The 16,583-nt window shown below is 51.6% G+C and overlaps 1 protein-coding gene across 1 annotated transcript; it reads right to left on the reverse strand.

Annotated features, from left to right (window-relative positions):
* Positions 1 to 656: 656 nt before the first annotated feature.
* PRIM1 (DNA primase subunit 1) lies at positions 657 to 16,136 on the reverse strand. Its single transcript, XM_068212654.1, has 12 exons — positions 15,964 to 16,136; positions 14,143 to 14,300; positions 13,962 to 14,068; positions 13,809 to 13,882; positions 11,513 to 11,649; positions 10,238 to 10,296; positions 8,444 to 8,553; positions 7,214 to 7,435; positions 5,870 to 5,939; positions 4,313 to 4,398; positions 3,099 to 3,197; positions 657 to 807 (listed from the first exon to the last, which is right to left on the reverse strand). The coding sequence occupies exons 1-12, from the start codon at positions 16,064 to 16,066 to the stop codon at positions 788 to 790; spliced, it is 1,245 nt and encodes a 414-aa protein (XP_068068755.1). The 5' UTR covers positions 16,067 to 16,136; the 3' UTR covers positions 657 to 787.
* Between the last annotated feature and the right edge of the window lie 447 nt (positions 16,137 to 16,583).

Raw genomic sequence — 16,583 nt, forward strand, 5'->3', positions numbered from 1 at the left:
AGGGTCAGGACAGGGTCAGGACAGGGTCAGGACAGGATTAGGGGGTCAGGACAGGGTCAGGGCAGGGTCAGCGCAGGGTCAGGACATGGTCAGGGCAGGGTTAGAGGCTCAAGGCAGGGTTAGAGGGTCAGGACAGGGTTAGAGGGTCAGGAGAGGGTCAGGACAGGGTCAGGGCAGGGTTAGAGGGTCAGGACAGGGTCAGGACAGGGTCAGAGCAGGGTCAGGACAGGGTTAGAGGGTCAGGACAGGGTCAGGACAGGGTCAGGGCAGGGTCAGGACAGGGTCAGGACAGGGTTAGAGGGTCAGGACAGGGTCAGGGCAGGGTCAGCGCAGGGTCAGGGCAGGGTCAGGACAGGGTCAGCGCAGGGTCAGGACATGGCCAGGGCAGGGTTAGAGGCTCAAGGCAGGGTTAGAGGGTCAGGACAGGGTTAGAGGGTCAGGACAGGGTCAGGGCAGGGTCAGGACAGGGTTAGGGGGTCAGGACAGGGCCAGGACAGGGTCAGGACAGGGTCAGGACAGGGTTAGAGGGTCAGGACAGGGTCAGGGCAGGGCACTGGGGGCAGTGACCCCACACTGCAGAGCAGGGACCCCTCCCCAGCTCCTCCCCACAGGGAGGGGACCCCCCCACCCCGCCTCAGCACGTCGCAGCACACGGGTGACCAGAGACATTTAATGGTGTTTGTGTAGAAAACAGTACAAAAGGTACAAAACCAGCGCGGGGACGGGGACCCCCACGGCCAGAGGAGGTGACAGGGACATCACCTGAGACACCGGCAGTGTCAAGGCCTCAGAAATCTCCTTGAAGATCTGCAAAAAGGAGAAACGGGGAGGTTTTTTTCCAGACAAAACAAAGCTGTCACAGCAACAGCCGTGGCTCAGCTCCTGCCTTGTGTCCCTCTGTGTCACCTCGTGGTCCCAGATCTGATGGGACAGACCCCAAATCCAAAGGGACAGAGCCCAAATCCAACAGGGCAGAGCCCCAGAATTCAATGAGAGACCCCCAAATCCAATGGGAGGCCCCCAAATTCAATAAAACACCCCCAAATCCAGAGGGACAGACCCCAAATCCAACAGGACAGAGCTCCAAAATTCAGTGAAACACCCCCAAATCCAAAGGGACAGACCCCAAATCAAAGGGACAGACCCCCAAATCCAAAGGGACAGAGCCCAAATCCAACAGGGCAGAGCCCCAGAATTCAATGAGAGACCCCCAAATCCAATGGGAGGCCCCCAAATTCAATAAAACACCCCCAAATCCAGAGGGACAGACCCCCAATCCAACAGGACAGAGCCCCAAAAATTCAGTGAGAGACCCTCAAATTCAAAGGGACAGACCCCAAATCCAAAGGGACAGACCCCAAATCCAATGGGACAGAGCCCAAATCCAACAGGGCAGAGCCCCAGAATTCAATGAGAGACCCCCAAATCCAATGGGAGGCCCCCAAATTCAATAAAACACCCCCAAATCCAGAGGGACAGACCCCAAATCCAACAGGACAGAGCTCCAAAATTCAGTGAAATACCCCCAAATCCAAAGGGACAGACACCAAATCAAAGGGACAGACCCCCAAAATTCAGTGAGACACCCCCAAATTCAAAGGGACAGACCCCAAATCAAAGGGACAGACCCCCAAATCCAACAGGGCAGAGCCCCAAAAATTCAGTGAGAGACCCCCAAATCCAAAGGGACAGACCCCAAATCCAAAGGGACAGAGCCCAAATCCAACAGGGCAGAGCCCCAGAATTCAATGAGAGACCCCCAAATCCAATGGGAGGCCCCCAAATTCAATAAAATGCCCCCAAATCCAGAGGGACAGACCCCACATCCAACAGAACAGAGCTCCAAAATTCAGTGAAATACCCCCAAATCCAGAGGGACAGACCCCAAATCCAACAGGACAGAGCTCCAAAATTCAGTGAAATACCCCCAAATCCAAAGGGACAGACCCCAAATCAAAGGGACAGACCCCCAAAATTCAGTGAAATACCCCCAAATCCAAAGGGACAGACACCAAATCAAAGGGACAGACCCCCAAAATTCAGTGAGACACCCCCAAATTCAAAGGGACAGACCCCAAATCAAAGGGACAGACCCCCAAATCCAACAGGGCAGAGCCCCAAAAATTCAGTGAGAGACCCCCAAATCCAAAGGGACAGACCCCAAATCCAAAGGGACAGAGCCCAAATCCAAAGGGACAGAGCCCAAATCCAACAGGGCAGAGCCCCAGAATTCAATGAGAGACCCCCAAATCCAATGGGAGGCCCCCAAATTCAATAAAACACGCCAAATCCACAGGGACAGACCCCAAATCCAACAGAACAGAGCTTATAAAATTCAGTGAAATACCCCCAAATCCAGAGGGACAGACCCCAAATCAAAGGGACAGAGCCCCAAAATTCAGTGAAATACCCCCAAATCCAGAGGGACAGACCCCAAATCCAAAGGGACAGAGCCCAAATCCAACAGGGCAGAGCCCCAGAATTCAATGAGAGACCCCCAAATCCAATGGGAGGCCCCCAAATTCAATAAAACGCCCCCAAATCCAGAGGGACAGACCCAAATCCAACAGGACAGAGCCCCAAAATTCAGTGAAATACCCCCAAATCCCAAGGGACAGACCCCAAATCAAAGGGACAGACCCCCAAAATTCAGTGAGACACCCCCAGATCCAATGGGGCAGATCCCCAAAATTGAACGAAAGACCTCAAATCCAAATGGGCAGACCCCCAAAATTCAATAAAATACCCCCAAATCCAGAGGGACAGACCCCAAATCCAATGGGACAGACCTTAAAATTCAGTGAGAGACCCCCAAATCCAACCTGGCAGACCCCCAAAATTCAACCAAAGACCTCAAATCCAAAGGGACAGACCCCAAAATTCAGCGAGAGACCCCAAAATCCAATGAGAGACGCCCAAAATTGAATGAAAGACCCCCAAATCCAGAGGGACAGACCCCAAATCCAGTGGGACAGACCCCCAAAATTCAGTGAGAGACCCCCAAATGCAAAGGGGCAGACCCCAAATCCCACAGGAGACCCCAAAATCCGTGATCAGAGGCAGATGGCCCCTCTTGGGGTCCTTTTTGGGGCACCCACCGCTGCGACGGATGCGCTCTCCCCGGCGGGCGCTCTCCATCCCCTCCACGAAGTGCTCGAAGAGCCGCACGTACGGGGCCAGGCTCGTCTTCCTGTAGTCTGCAGGATTTGGGGAGTGGGCAGGGCCAGGAGAGGGTGCTGGGGACCCCCAAACTCCAACCCTGAGCTCCAAACCCCATCCCTGACCCCCAAAACCACAGCCCCGACCCTAAAACCCCATCCCTGACCCCCAAAACCCCCAACTCCGACCCTAAAACCCCATCCCTGACCCCCAAAACCACAGCCCCGACCCTAAAACCCCATCCCTGACCCCCAAAACCACAGCCCCGACCCCAAAACCCCATCTCTGACCCCCAAAACCACAGCCCCGACCCCAAAACCCCATCCCTGACCCCCAAAACCACTGCCCTGACCCTAAAACCCCATCCCTGACCCCCAAAACCCCCAACCCTGACCCTAAAACCCCATCCCTGACCCCCAAAACCACAGCCCCGACCCCCAAAACCACAACCCTGACCCTAAAACCCCATCCCTGACCCCCAAAACCACAGCCCCGACCCCCAAAACCACAGCCATGACCCCCAAAACCACAACCCTGACCCTAAAACCCCATCCCTGACCCCCAAAACCACAGACCCGACCCCCAAAACCACAGCCATGACCCCCAAACCCCGACCCTAACGCCTAAAACCCCAACCTTGACCTCCAAATGCCATCTCTGGCCCCAAACCCTGAGCCCAGAGGCCAGCCCTGACCCCAAACCCCACCTCTGACCCCAAACTCTGACCCCAGAGCCCACCCCTGACCCCAAACCCCATCCCTGACCCCAAACTCCAACCCTGACCCCAAACCTTGACCCCCTGACCCCAAACCCCATCCCTGACCCCAAACTCCCACCCTGACCCCAAACCTTGACTCCTGACCCCAAACCCCATCCCTGACCCCAAACTCCAACCCTGACCCCAAACCTTAACCCCCTGACCCCAAACCCCATCCCTGATCCCAAACCCTGACCCCAAACCCCACCCCTGACCCCAAACCCTGATCCCAGAGCCCAGCCCTGACCCCAAACCCCATCCCTGACCCCAAACCCCATCCCTGACCCCAAACTCCAACCCTGACCCCAAACCTTGACCCCCTGACCCCAAACCCCATCCCTGACCCCAAACCCTGACCCCAAACCCCACCCCTGACCCCAAACCCGCCCCGCTCACCCCTCGTGCGCCGTTTGGGCTCCGTCTCCCCCCCGTCCTCCTGCTCGCCGTCGCTGCCGGCCGCGTCCAGCTCCTGGCACAGGGAACTGCCGGACAGGCGGGCAGGGAGGGACCGGGACAGGGACAGGGTTTAGGGACAGGGTCAGGGGTTAGGGTTAGGGTTTAGGGTCAGGGTCAGGGTTTAAGGTCAGGCTTTAGGGTCAGGGTTTAGGGTTAGGATTTAGGGACAGGGTTTAGGGACAGGGTCAGGGGTTAGGGTTAGGGTTTAGGGTCAGGGTCAGGGTTTAAGGTCAGGCTTTAGGGTCAGGGTTTAGGGTTAGGATTTAGGGACAGGGTTTAGGGACAGGGTCAGGGGTTAGGGTTAGGGTTTAGGGTCAGGGTCAGGGTTTAAGGTCAGGCTTTAGGGTCAGGGTTTAGGGTTAGGATTTAAGGTCAAGCTTTAGGGTGAGGGTTTAGGGTCAGGGTTTAAGGTCAGGCTTTAGGGTCAGGGTTTGTGTTTAAGGTTAGGCTTTAGGGTCAGGGTTTAGGGTTAGGGTTTAGGGTCAGGGTTTAGGGTCAGGGTCAGGGTTTAAGGTTAGGGTTTAGGGTCAGGGTCAGGGTTTAAGGTCAGGCTTTAGGGTCAGGGTTTAGGGTTAGGGTTTAGGGTCAGGGTCAGGGTTTAAGGTCAGGCTTTAGGGTCAGGGTTTAGGGTCAGGGTCAGGGCTTAAGGTCAGGCTTTAGGGTCAGGGTTTAGGGTTAGGGTTTAGGGTCAGGGTCAGGGTTTAAGGTTAGGGTTTATGGTCAGGGTTTGGGTTTAAGGTTAGGCTTTAGGGTCAGGTTCAGGGTTTAGGGTCAGGGTTTAAGGTCAGGGTTTAAGGTTAGGGTTTATGGTCAGGGTTTGGGTTTAAGGTTAGGCTTTAGGGTCAGGTTCATGGTTTAGGCTTTAGGGTCAGGGTTAGGGTCAGGGTCAGATTTAGGTTCAGCGTCAGGTTTAGGGTTAGGGTTAGGGTTAGGGTCAGGTTTAGGGTCAGGGTCAGGTTTAGGGTCATGGTCAGGTTTAGGGTTAGGGTTTGGGTTTGGGATTTGCTGGGTCAGGGTCAGGTTTAGGGTCAGGGTCAGGTTTAGGGTTAGGGTTAGGGTTAGGGTCAGGTTTAGGGTCAGGGTCAGGTTTAGGGTCAGGGTCAGGGTTAGGGTTAGGGTTAGGGTTAGGGATTTGCTGGGTCAGGGTCAGGTTTAGGGTCAGGGTCAGGTTTAGGGTTAGGGTTAGGGTTAGGGTTAGGGTCAGTTTTAGGGTCAGGGTCAGGTTTAGGGTCAGGGTCAGGTTTAGGGTTGTGGTCTGGGTTTGGGTTCGGGATTTGCTGGGTTAGGGTCAGGTTTAGGGTCAGGGTCAGGTTTAGGGTCAGGGTCAGGTTTAGGGTTAGGGTTAGGGTTAGGGTTAGGGTTTGGGTTAGGGATTTGCTGGGTTAGGGTCAGGTTTAGGGTCAGGGTCAGGTTTAGGGTTGTGGTCAGGGTTTGGGTTCGGGATTTGCTGGGGGTCTCCGGCAGCACCAGGACCCCCCGTGCTCCCAGCTCCTGTACCTGATGGTGGGCACGCCAAAGGGGTCAAACTGGTCCAGGCTCTGCAGGTCCAGCGGCACCGAAATGCGCCCTGAGACACAGCGGGGTGGAGCGAGAGGGGAAGTTTGGACTTGGACATGGGGTAACTCAGAGGTGAGATAAAAGCTTTTGTTTTGTTGGTAGTTTTATGTGAAGGGTGAGGTAATACAGATGTTATATCATTATCATTATATATCTTTTTTTTATATATATGTGTGTATATATATATATATATATATATATGTATATATGTGTGTGTGTACATATATATATATGTATATATATATATATACACACACACACATATATATAAAAACTATATATAATATATACACACATATATACACATATATATACATATATATATACATATATATATATAAACTATATATAATATATATAATATATATACATATATATACATATATATAAAAACTATATATAATATATATACATATATATACATATAAATATAAATACACATATATACACACACACATATATACATATATATATGTATATATATTTTTGTGTATATCTTATATATATACATTATATTATATATCCTTATATGATTATATTCGTTATACATAATTATAATTCATAATTTCCATAATAATTATAATTTCTATAAATAGCTATTTAATAATAATACCTATTATAATAAATGAATGAAATCACGTCTCATCTAATCTAATATTTGATTATGTAATATAATATATTATTTTAAATTTATATATAAATTATATATTAAAACATAAAGAGTTTAAATATAAAATAGTTTTATCTATTTTATGTGTTATTTAATTTAATATGATATTTTAATCTCTATTATTAACATTATATTATATTATAGTATAGTGTTGTATAGTATAGTATATTACAGTATATTATATTATATTATATTATATTATATTATATATATTGTGTTATTTTGCATTACTTCTATTAATATATGACATGATATGATATGATATAATATAATATAATACAATATAATATTACATAATATGATATAATGTAATATAATATAATATAATATAATATAATATAATATAATGCAATATAATATAATATAATATAATGCAATATAATATTACATAACATAATATAAATGCAATAGAATACAATATATTATCACTTAACATAATATAAATGTAATATAATAATATTTACCCTTTATAACAACCGTTATTACGACTAGACCCCATTCCTTCACTCCAGCACATTACAATCACAGACACTAAAATACCCACTGTCGTTTAAAAGTCCGCCTTTCCAAACGCTTTCCCAGTTCCATTTTCCTTGCCTTTTCCCGGTTCCCACCTGTTTTGGGGTGGACGCTGAAGGGGCTCTTGAGCAGGTGGCCGAGCCCTTTGCTGACGTTGATGTCGAGGCGGGGGAAGCAGAACTGCAGCATCACCTCCCAGTCGGGGTAGCCGGCCCGGCCCCGCTCCCGCTCCCGCTCCGCGCGGGCCCGCAGCAGCTCCCAGCGCTGCACCGAGTCCTTCCTCCGCGGGAACTCGGCCTGCAGCGGCTCCCGCAGCTCTGCCGGGGTCAAGGCTCATCCCCATGGTTTACCAGGAGTGCATTGACCCTTCCAGGACCCCACTGACCATTCCAGGACCCCATTTAACCTTCCAGGATCCCATTGACCCTTCCAGGAGCCCACTGACCCTTCCAGGACCCCACTGACCATTCCAGGACCCCATTTAACCTTCCAGGATCCCATTGACCCTTCCAGGAGCCCACTGACCCTTCCAGGAGCCCATTTAACCTTCCAGGATCCCATTGACCCTTCCAGGAGCCCACTGACCCTTCCAGGAGCCCATTTAACCTTCCAGGATCCCATTGACCCTTCCAGGAGCCCACTGACCCTTCCAGGACCCCACTGACCATTCCAGGACCCCATTTAACCTTCCAGGATCCCATTGACCCTTCCAGGAGCCCACTGACCCTTCCAGGAGCCCATTTAACCTTCCAGGATCCCATTGACCCTTCCAGGAGCCCACTGACCATTCCAGGACCCCACTGACACTTCCAGGATCCCATTTAACCTTCCAGGACCCCATTGACCCTTCCAGGATCCCATTGACCCTTCCAGGACCCCACTGACCCTTCCAGGAGCCCATTGACCCTTCCAGGAGCCCACTGACCCTTCCAGGACCCCACTGACCCTTGCAGGATCCCATTGACACTTCCAGGATCCCATTGACCCTTCCAGGATCCCACTGACCCTTCCAGGAGCCCACTGACCCTTCCAGGACCCCATTTAACCTTCCAGGACCACCATGTTTCAATTTCCAACCCCATATTTTAATTTTCAACCCCATATTTTAATTTAACCCCATATTTTAACATTAACCCCATATTTTAACCCCATATTTTAATTTTAACCCCATATTTTAACATTAACCCCATATTTTAACCCGTATTTTTATTCTAACCCCATATTTTAACCCAGTATTTTTATTCTAACCCCATATTTTAACCCGTATTTTTATTCTAACCCCATATTTAAGCCCCAAATTTTGTTTTTACCCCCTGGAAGGATACCCTCCGGCAGCAGGGCCAGCACCTTGGCCCATTTCTCGGGGCTGCCCAGGATGTCCTGCCCCAGCAGCGCAAACTCCTCGAAGTATTTCTCCACCACGGCCACCGAGCGCCTGCGGGGCGAGGCATGGGGGGGATACAGATGTTTTTATATATTTTTATATTTTTAAATATTTTTTTATATATTTTTATATATATTTATATTTATAGATATAAATATATATAATATACAATATATAATATATAATATACAATATATAATATACAATATGTAATATATAATATACAATATATTGTATATTAATATATAATATATAATATATTATATATAATATATTATACAATATATTATATATTATATATTATATATTATATATTATACAATATATATTATAAATTATACATTATATATTATATAAACAAATAAATATATAAATATATATAAGTTTATAAATATATAACTATATTAAAAAACTATATATAATATATTAAATATATTGTATATAATATACATATTATATATAATGTATTATGTATATTATTATTTTATATGTATAATATATACTATATATAATATAGTATATATTACATATAAATATATATAATGTCAAAATAGTATATATTTTATTTATATAGTCTATATTATATATAAAATAGAATAATATATTATATAAGATATAATGTAATATAATATCATATAATATATTTTAATGTAATACAATATCATATAATATAATTTAATGTAATATAATATAATATAATATGTAATACTATATTACAGTAGTATACAGAGTATATAGAGTATAGAGGATATTACTATACTATATAGATATTATATTATATTATATTATATTATATTATATTATAATAATATATTATATATATTATAATATATATATAATATATATATTATAATATATATATTATATATATTATATATATATAATATATATATAATATATATATAATAATATATATAATATATATATTATAATAACAATATATATATATAATTAATATAATATAATATAATATAATATAATATAATATAATATAATATAATTTAACATTATATTATATTATATTATATTATATTATATTATATTATATATAACATAATACTATATTATAGTAGTATACAGGGTATATAGAGTATATCTCTATACTATATAGAGTATTATATTACATATATTACATTGATTATATATATTCTATTTATTGTATATATTATATATAACATCTATATCTTACATATATAATATATATAGCATATGATGCAACATATTATAATATATAATATTATTGTTATATTTCAATGTATTATTATTCACTGTATATTATTCAATTATTATTATTCAATGTATTTTCTATATAGATATATTAGATATATATATTTTATATATATATAATTCCGCCTGGCTAAAGCAGCTTTGTTTGTCTGCACTGCTCGTTTGTATTGGCTTTGGTTTTCATTTTAGATTTTTCCTATTTTGGGGGTTTTTGTCATTAACGTGTTGATGAGGGTGGTGGATTCCAGCGCTGGCCAGTCACCAAAGCGTTGATTTCTTCTCGTGGGACAGGATTAGGAGAAAGGCAAAGCAGGCTTTGAAATGTTAAAATTTTAAAAGTTGCTTAACAGTAACGAAAGGAAAAAGAAAGGAGCAAGAATGAAAACAATTTTGGTCGAATGCTTTTTAGCAGGGAAGATTTTAGTTTTCAGAATGAAGGTTGAAAGCACCTCTCAGCTGCCTCCTCCCCGCGGCAGAAAAAGGCTGAGGCCGACAGGTGCTCACCCACCTGATGAAGGGGTGGATGGGGTGGGAGAGGTTCACCTTCTTCACGGCGTCCGCACCGCCCTGGGGACAGCGGGGTCAGCCTGGGCGCGGCCAGGGGGTGCTGGGCACCCCAAACCCACCTTCACCAGGATCAGGGGTACCCAGAACCCCCAAACCCACCTTCACCAGGATCAGGGGTGCCCAAACCCCACAAAGCCACCTTCACCAGGATCAGGGGTGCCCAGAACCCCCAAACCCACCTGCTCCAGGGTCAGGGGTGCCCAAACCCCCAAACCTGCCTGCTCCAGGGTCAGGGGTGCCCAAACCCCACAAAGCCACCTTCACCAGGATCAGGGGTGCCCAGAACCCCCAAACCCACCTGCTCCAGGGTCAGGGGTGCCCAAACCCCCAAACCTGCCTGCTCCAGGGTCAGGGGTGCCCAAACCCCACAAAGCCACCTTCACCAGGATCAGGGGTGCCCAGAACCCCCAAACCCAGCTGCTCCAGGGTCAGGGGTGCTGGGCCCCCAAACCCGCCTGCTCCAGGCTCAGGGGTGCCCAGAACCCCCAAACCCACCTGCTCCAGGGTCAGGGGTGCCCAGAACCCCCAAACCCACCTTCACCAGGATCAGGGGTGCCCAAACCCCACAAACCTGCCTGCTCCAGGGTCAGGGGTGCTGGGCCCCCCAAACCCACCTTCACCAGGATCAGGGGTGCTGGGCCCCCAAACCCACCTGCTCCAGGCTCAGGGGTGCCCAAACCCCCCCAAACCCACCTTCACCAGTGTCGGGGTGCCCAAACACCCACACCCAGCTGCTGCAGGCTCAGGGGTGCTGGGCCCCCCAAACCCGCCTGCTCCAGGCTCAGGGGTGCCCAGAACCCCCAAACCCGCCTGCTCCAGGCTCGGGGGTGCTGGGCTCCCAAACCGAACTGCTCCAGGCTCAGGGGTGCCCAAACCCCTCAAACCCACCTTCACCCGGGTCAGGGGTGCCCAGAACCCCCAAACCCACCTTCACCACGATCAGGGGGTGCCCAAACCCCCAAACCCACCTTCACCAGGATCAGGGGGTGCCCAAACCCCCCCAAACCCAACTGCTCCATGCTCAGGGGTGCCCAAACCCCACATACCCACCTTCACCAGGATCAGGGGGTGCCCAAACCCCCCCAAACCCACCTTCACCAGGATCAGGGGGTGCCTAAACCCCTCCAAACCCACCTGCTCCAGGGTCAGGGGTGCCCAAACCCCCCCAAACCGAACTGCTCTAGGGTCAGGGGTGCCCAAACCCCCCCAAACCCACCTTCACCAGGCTCAGGTACTCCACGGCCGCCGCCCTCAGCGCTGGGGACCATTTCCTCACGGCGTCGTCGCACACCCAGCAGTGCACGCCCCTGCGGCCAGAGTACACCCACAGGCGGTGCCGCACGCCCAGGTCCTCTGCGGGGGCACAGATGGGTTTTGGGGGTCACTGATGGGTTTTAGGGGGCACTAATGTGTTTTAGGGGGGAACAGATGGGTTTTGGGGGCGCACAGATGGGTTTTGGTGGGTACAGATGAGTTTTAGGTGTCACAGATGGGTTTTGGTGGGGCACAGATGGGTTTTGGTGGGTACAGATGAGTTTTAGGTGTCACAGATGGGTTTTGGGGGGGCACAGGTGGGTTTTAGGGGGCACTAATGGTTTTAGGGGGGAACAGATGGGTTTTAGGGGGGCACAGATGTGTTTTGGCGCGGCACAGATGGGTTTTGGGGGGCACAGATGGGTTTTAGGGGGCACTAATGGGTTTTAGGGGGGCACAGGTGGGTTTTGGGGGGCACAGATGGGTTTTAGGGGGGCACAGATGGGTTTTGGCGCGGCACAGATGGGTTTTGGGGGGCACAGATGGGTTTTAGGGGGCACTAATGGGTTTTAGGGGGGCACAGATGGGTTTTGGGGGCGCACAGATGGGTTTTGGTGGGTACAGATGAGTTTTAGGTGTCACAGATGGTTTTTGGTGGGGCACAGGTGGGTTTTGGTGGGTACAGATGGGTTTTAGGTGTCACAGATGGGTTTTGGTGGGGTACAGATGGGTTTTGGGGGGGCACAGAGGGGTTTTAGGGGGCACTAATGGGTTTTAGGGGGGCACAGATGGGTTTTGGAGTGGAACAGATGGATTTTGGTGGGTACAGATGGGTTTTGGGGGGGGCATAAATGGGTTTTGGTGGGTACAGATGGGTTTTGGTGGGGCAGAGATGGGTTTTGGTGGGGCACAGATGGATTTTGGGGGGGCACAGATGGGTTTTGGGGGGCACAGATGGGTTTTAGGGGGGCACAAATGGATTTTGGGGGGCACAGATGGGTTTTAGTGGGGCACAGATGGGTTTTGGGGGGGCACAGATGAGTTTTGTTGGGGCACAGATGGGTTTTGGGGGGCATAGATGGGTTTTAGGGGGGCACAGATGGGTTTTGGGGGGCACAGATGGATTTGGGAGCCACACTGGGACAGGCTGTGGCCCCCACCCAAAGCTGATGGTGCCACAAACCTGCCGGCCACCAGCTCGGTGACAGCATTGGCCCAGACCCTCTTGAGCATGCCCAGAGGAGGACAACGAGGCTCTCTTAATTTTAACCCCGTTTTAAGCCCATGTTTTAATTTTAACCCCGTCTTAAGCCCATGTTTTAATTTTAACCCCGTCTTAAGCCCATGTTTTAATTTTAACCCCGTTTTAAGCCCATGTTTTAATTTTAACCCCGTCTTAAGCCCATGTTTTAATTTTAACCCCATGAACGCAAGCCCTCTGAGGAGGGAGCTGGGGTTGTTTATCCTGGAGAAAAGGAGACTCAGGGGTGACCTTATCACCCTACAACTTCCTAAAAGGAGGTTGTAGTCAGCTGGGGTGTGGGAAATGGATTTGTAGAAAATTCTTAAAGTTTCCCAGAAGGTTCACATAGTGTGTATTGGTATGTAAATTCTGAGACAAGGAGCGTTGACTTAAGAAATGTCATAGAGCAGGATAGGCATTGTTGAGAGAGAAATCGAATTAGATACAGGTTTAAAAGGATGGTTTTGTAAATAAGATTAGATATTTTGGAGAAATAGAACTATGAAAGATGTACTGTAGTAGGACCTGTGAGGGGTAATTCTAAATGATCCGTTTTAAGGTATTTACAGTATAGCGTGGTTTAAGCTGATAGGGGATTTGGAATGAAGTAGATTCTATCAAACTCAAAGAATTTTCTACAAATCCATTTCCCACAGCGAGGGTCGGTCTCTTTCTCCAGGCAGAACTGTCAGAACTGGAGGACACAGTCTCAAGCTGCGCCAAGGGAAATTTAGGTTGGATATTGGGAGAAAGTTTTTCACGGAAAGAGTGATAAAGTTCTGGAATGTTCTGCCCGGGGAGGTGGTGGAGTCACCATCCCTGGGTGTGTTTAAAACTAGCCTGGATGTGGCACTGGGTGCCAGGGTTTGGTTGAGGTGTTGGGGCTGCGTTGGATGACCTTGACCTTCAATGACCATGAAGGTCTCTTCCAACCCAGTGATTCTGTGAATTCTGTGAATTCTTTGGGGTCTGGGAATGCACAGTCAGGGCCCACGGGCGTCCCCGAGCCCCTCACCCACGAGCGCGCGGTCGATGATGCGGACGGCGATGGTCATCAGCGTCCAGCACTTGGAGCAGATATCGGCCGAGCTGGGGGCAGAGTGAGGGGGGTCAGGTGGACACCCCACATCCCCGAAACCCCCTCCCGGCCCAGAGCCCCCCGGGGAACCTGCAGCACGTCCGGACGTCATCGTAATCCGTCATGTCGATGTCAAAGACCAGCTCCTTCTCCTGCGGCTGGAAGGCTCCCAGGTGCACCGTGTTGTGCTGGTTGGGCTGCAGGAGGGGCGGGGTGGGCTCAGCACGGCCAGAGACCCCTGCAGACCCCCACCACGGCGGCCAGGACTCACCCGGTGGGAGTAGACGGCCCCGATGTCGATCTTGTAGGGGTTGATCTTCTGCAGCTCCCGCTCCAGCTCCTGCGGGCTGCCGAAGGACTGGAAGCGCAGGTACACATCATCCCGCAGCGTGAAGGAGAATTCCCGCAGCTGGAAGTAGTTCTTCGCCACTGCGGGGACGCGGGAGGCTCGGGGATTGCGGGGGGCGTCGAGGCCCTCCTAAATCCCCCCATCACAGTCACCCCCAGACCCCCCTTCCCTGCTCCTCCCGGTGTCCCGGTCAGTGCATCCACCCACTGCCTGCCCCGGCACCCCAGCGTGCTCTGGGACCCGGGATCGCGGTGCTCCCATGCGGTATCGGTGCCCCCTGCCCGGTATCAATGCCCCCTACCCGGTATCGGTGCCCCCTGCCCGGTATCAATGCCTCCCGCCCGGTATCGGTGCATCCTGCCCGGTGTCAGTGCCCCCTGCCCGGTATCGCTGCCTCCCGCCCGGTATCAGTGCCCCATGTCCGGTATCAATGCCTCCCGCCCGGTATCGGTGCCCTCTGCCCGGTATCGGTGCCCCCTGCCCGGTATCGATGCCCCTCGCCCGGTATCGGTGCCCCCTGCCCGGTATCGGTGCATCCTGCCCAGTATCAGTGCCCCCTGCCCGGTATCAATGCCTCCCGCCCGGTATCGCTGCCTCCCGCCCGGTATCAGTGCCCCATGTCCGGTATCAGTGCCCCATGTCCGGTATCACTGCCTCCCGCCTGGTATCGGTGCCCTCTGCCCGGTATCGGTGCCCCCTGCCCGGTATCGGTGCCCCCTGCCCGGTATCGGTGCCCTCTGCCCGGTATCGGTGCCCCCTGCCCGGTATCGGTGCATCCTGCCCGGTATCGGTGCCCCCTGCCCAGTATCGCTGCCTCCCGCCCGGTATCGGTGCCCCCTGCCCGGTATCAGTGCCCCCTGCCCGGTGTCAGTGCCCCCTGCCCGGTATCAGTGCCCCCTGCCCGGTGTCAGTGCCCCCTGCCCGGTATCAGTGCCCCCTGCCCGGTGTCAGTGCCCCCTGCCCGGTATCAGTGCCCCCTGCCCGGTGTCAGTGCCCCCTGCCCGGTATCGCTGCCTCCCGCCCGGTATCGGTGCCCCCTGCCCGGTATCAGTGCCCCCTGCCCGGTATCAGTGCCTCCCGCCCGGTATCGGTGCATCCTGCCCGGTATCAATGCCTCCCGCCCGGTATCAGTGCCCCCTGCTCGGTGTCAGTGCCCCCTGCCCGGTATCGCTGCCTCCCGCCCGGTATCGCTGCCTCCCGCCCGGTATCAGTGCCCCATGTCCGGTATCAGTGCCCCATGTCCGGTATCACTGCCCCCTGCCCGGTATCGCCACCCACGACGGCTCCCCCACCCGGTATCGGTGCCTCTCCTCTAGTATGGTGGTCCCGGCCCGGTATCGCTGCCCCCCATGGTGTCCCCAGCTATAACCCCGGCCCGGTATCGGTGCCCCCAGTCCGGTATCAATGCCCCCGCCCGGTACCGCATCCCCGACGGTGCCCCCCCGCCCCGTATCACCGTTCCTGGTAGAGCCCCCCGCCCCATATCGGTGCCCCCGCCCGGTACCGCATCCCCGACGGTGCCCCCCCGCCCCGTATCACCGTCCCTGGTAGAGCCCCCCGCCCCATATCGGTGCCCCCGCCCGGTACCGCATCCCGGACGGTGCCCCCCGCCCGGTACCGATGCCTCCCGCCCGGTATCACGGTTCCCGGTGGAGCCCTCGCTCCGTACCAACGCCCCCCGCCCGGTATCGCCGCATCCCCGACGGTGCCCCCCCGCCCGGTACCGGTTCCCCCCCCGCTCACCGCCGCCGTAGCTGAGCCAGCGGCCGTAGGGGCCGTGCGGGAAGAGCCGCCGGTAGAAGACCGGGAGCAGGTCGGGCAGCGCCGCCGGCTCGAACCGCGCCATGGCGGGAGCGGAGCGGCGGGAGGCGGCGGGAAGCGGCGGCGCGGGCCCGGGGGCCGCCGGGAGTTGTAGTCCGGCCCCGGGCCGAGAGGGCGGGGGGCACCGGGGACCGGGGGTGCGCGGCTCGGGGGGAGTGGGAGGAGAGCAAAGCACCGGGAGGTCCCGGGATGGAGGTCCGGGGATGTCCCGGGATCCGAGGGGATCCCGAGGCGGGTGGGAGACGGGGAGCTGAGGTTAGGGGGGATTTCGGGGTCTGCAATGCCCCGGGACGGGTGGGTCCGGGAGCGCTGAGGTCACGGGGTGTCCCGGTGTCCGGGGATATCCCGGGATCCGGAGAGGTCCGGGGGCGTGGGGCTCCGGGGGTGTCCCGGTGTCCAAGAGGGTCCCAGGAAGGGCTGTCCGGGATTGTCCCGGCGTCCGGTAGACCCTGGGGTGCTGAGGTCCAGGCAGTCTCGGCTTTCGGGACGGTCCCAGGATCTGGGAGGGTCCCGGGGTTGTCCCGTGACCCGGAGAGCTCCCA

Source organism: Anomalospiza imberbis, chromosome 22 (assembly GCF_031753505.1).
Source record: "Anomalospiza imberbis isolate Cuckoo-Finch-1a 21T00152 chromosome 22, ASM3175350v1, whole genome shotgun sequence".
In the NCBI taxonomy this organism is placed as follows: Eukaryota; Metazoa; Chordata; class Aves; order Passeriformes; family Viduidae; genus Anomalospiza; species Anomalospiza imberbis.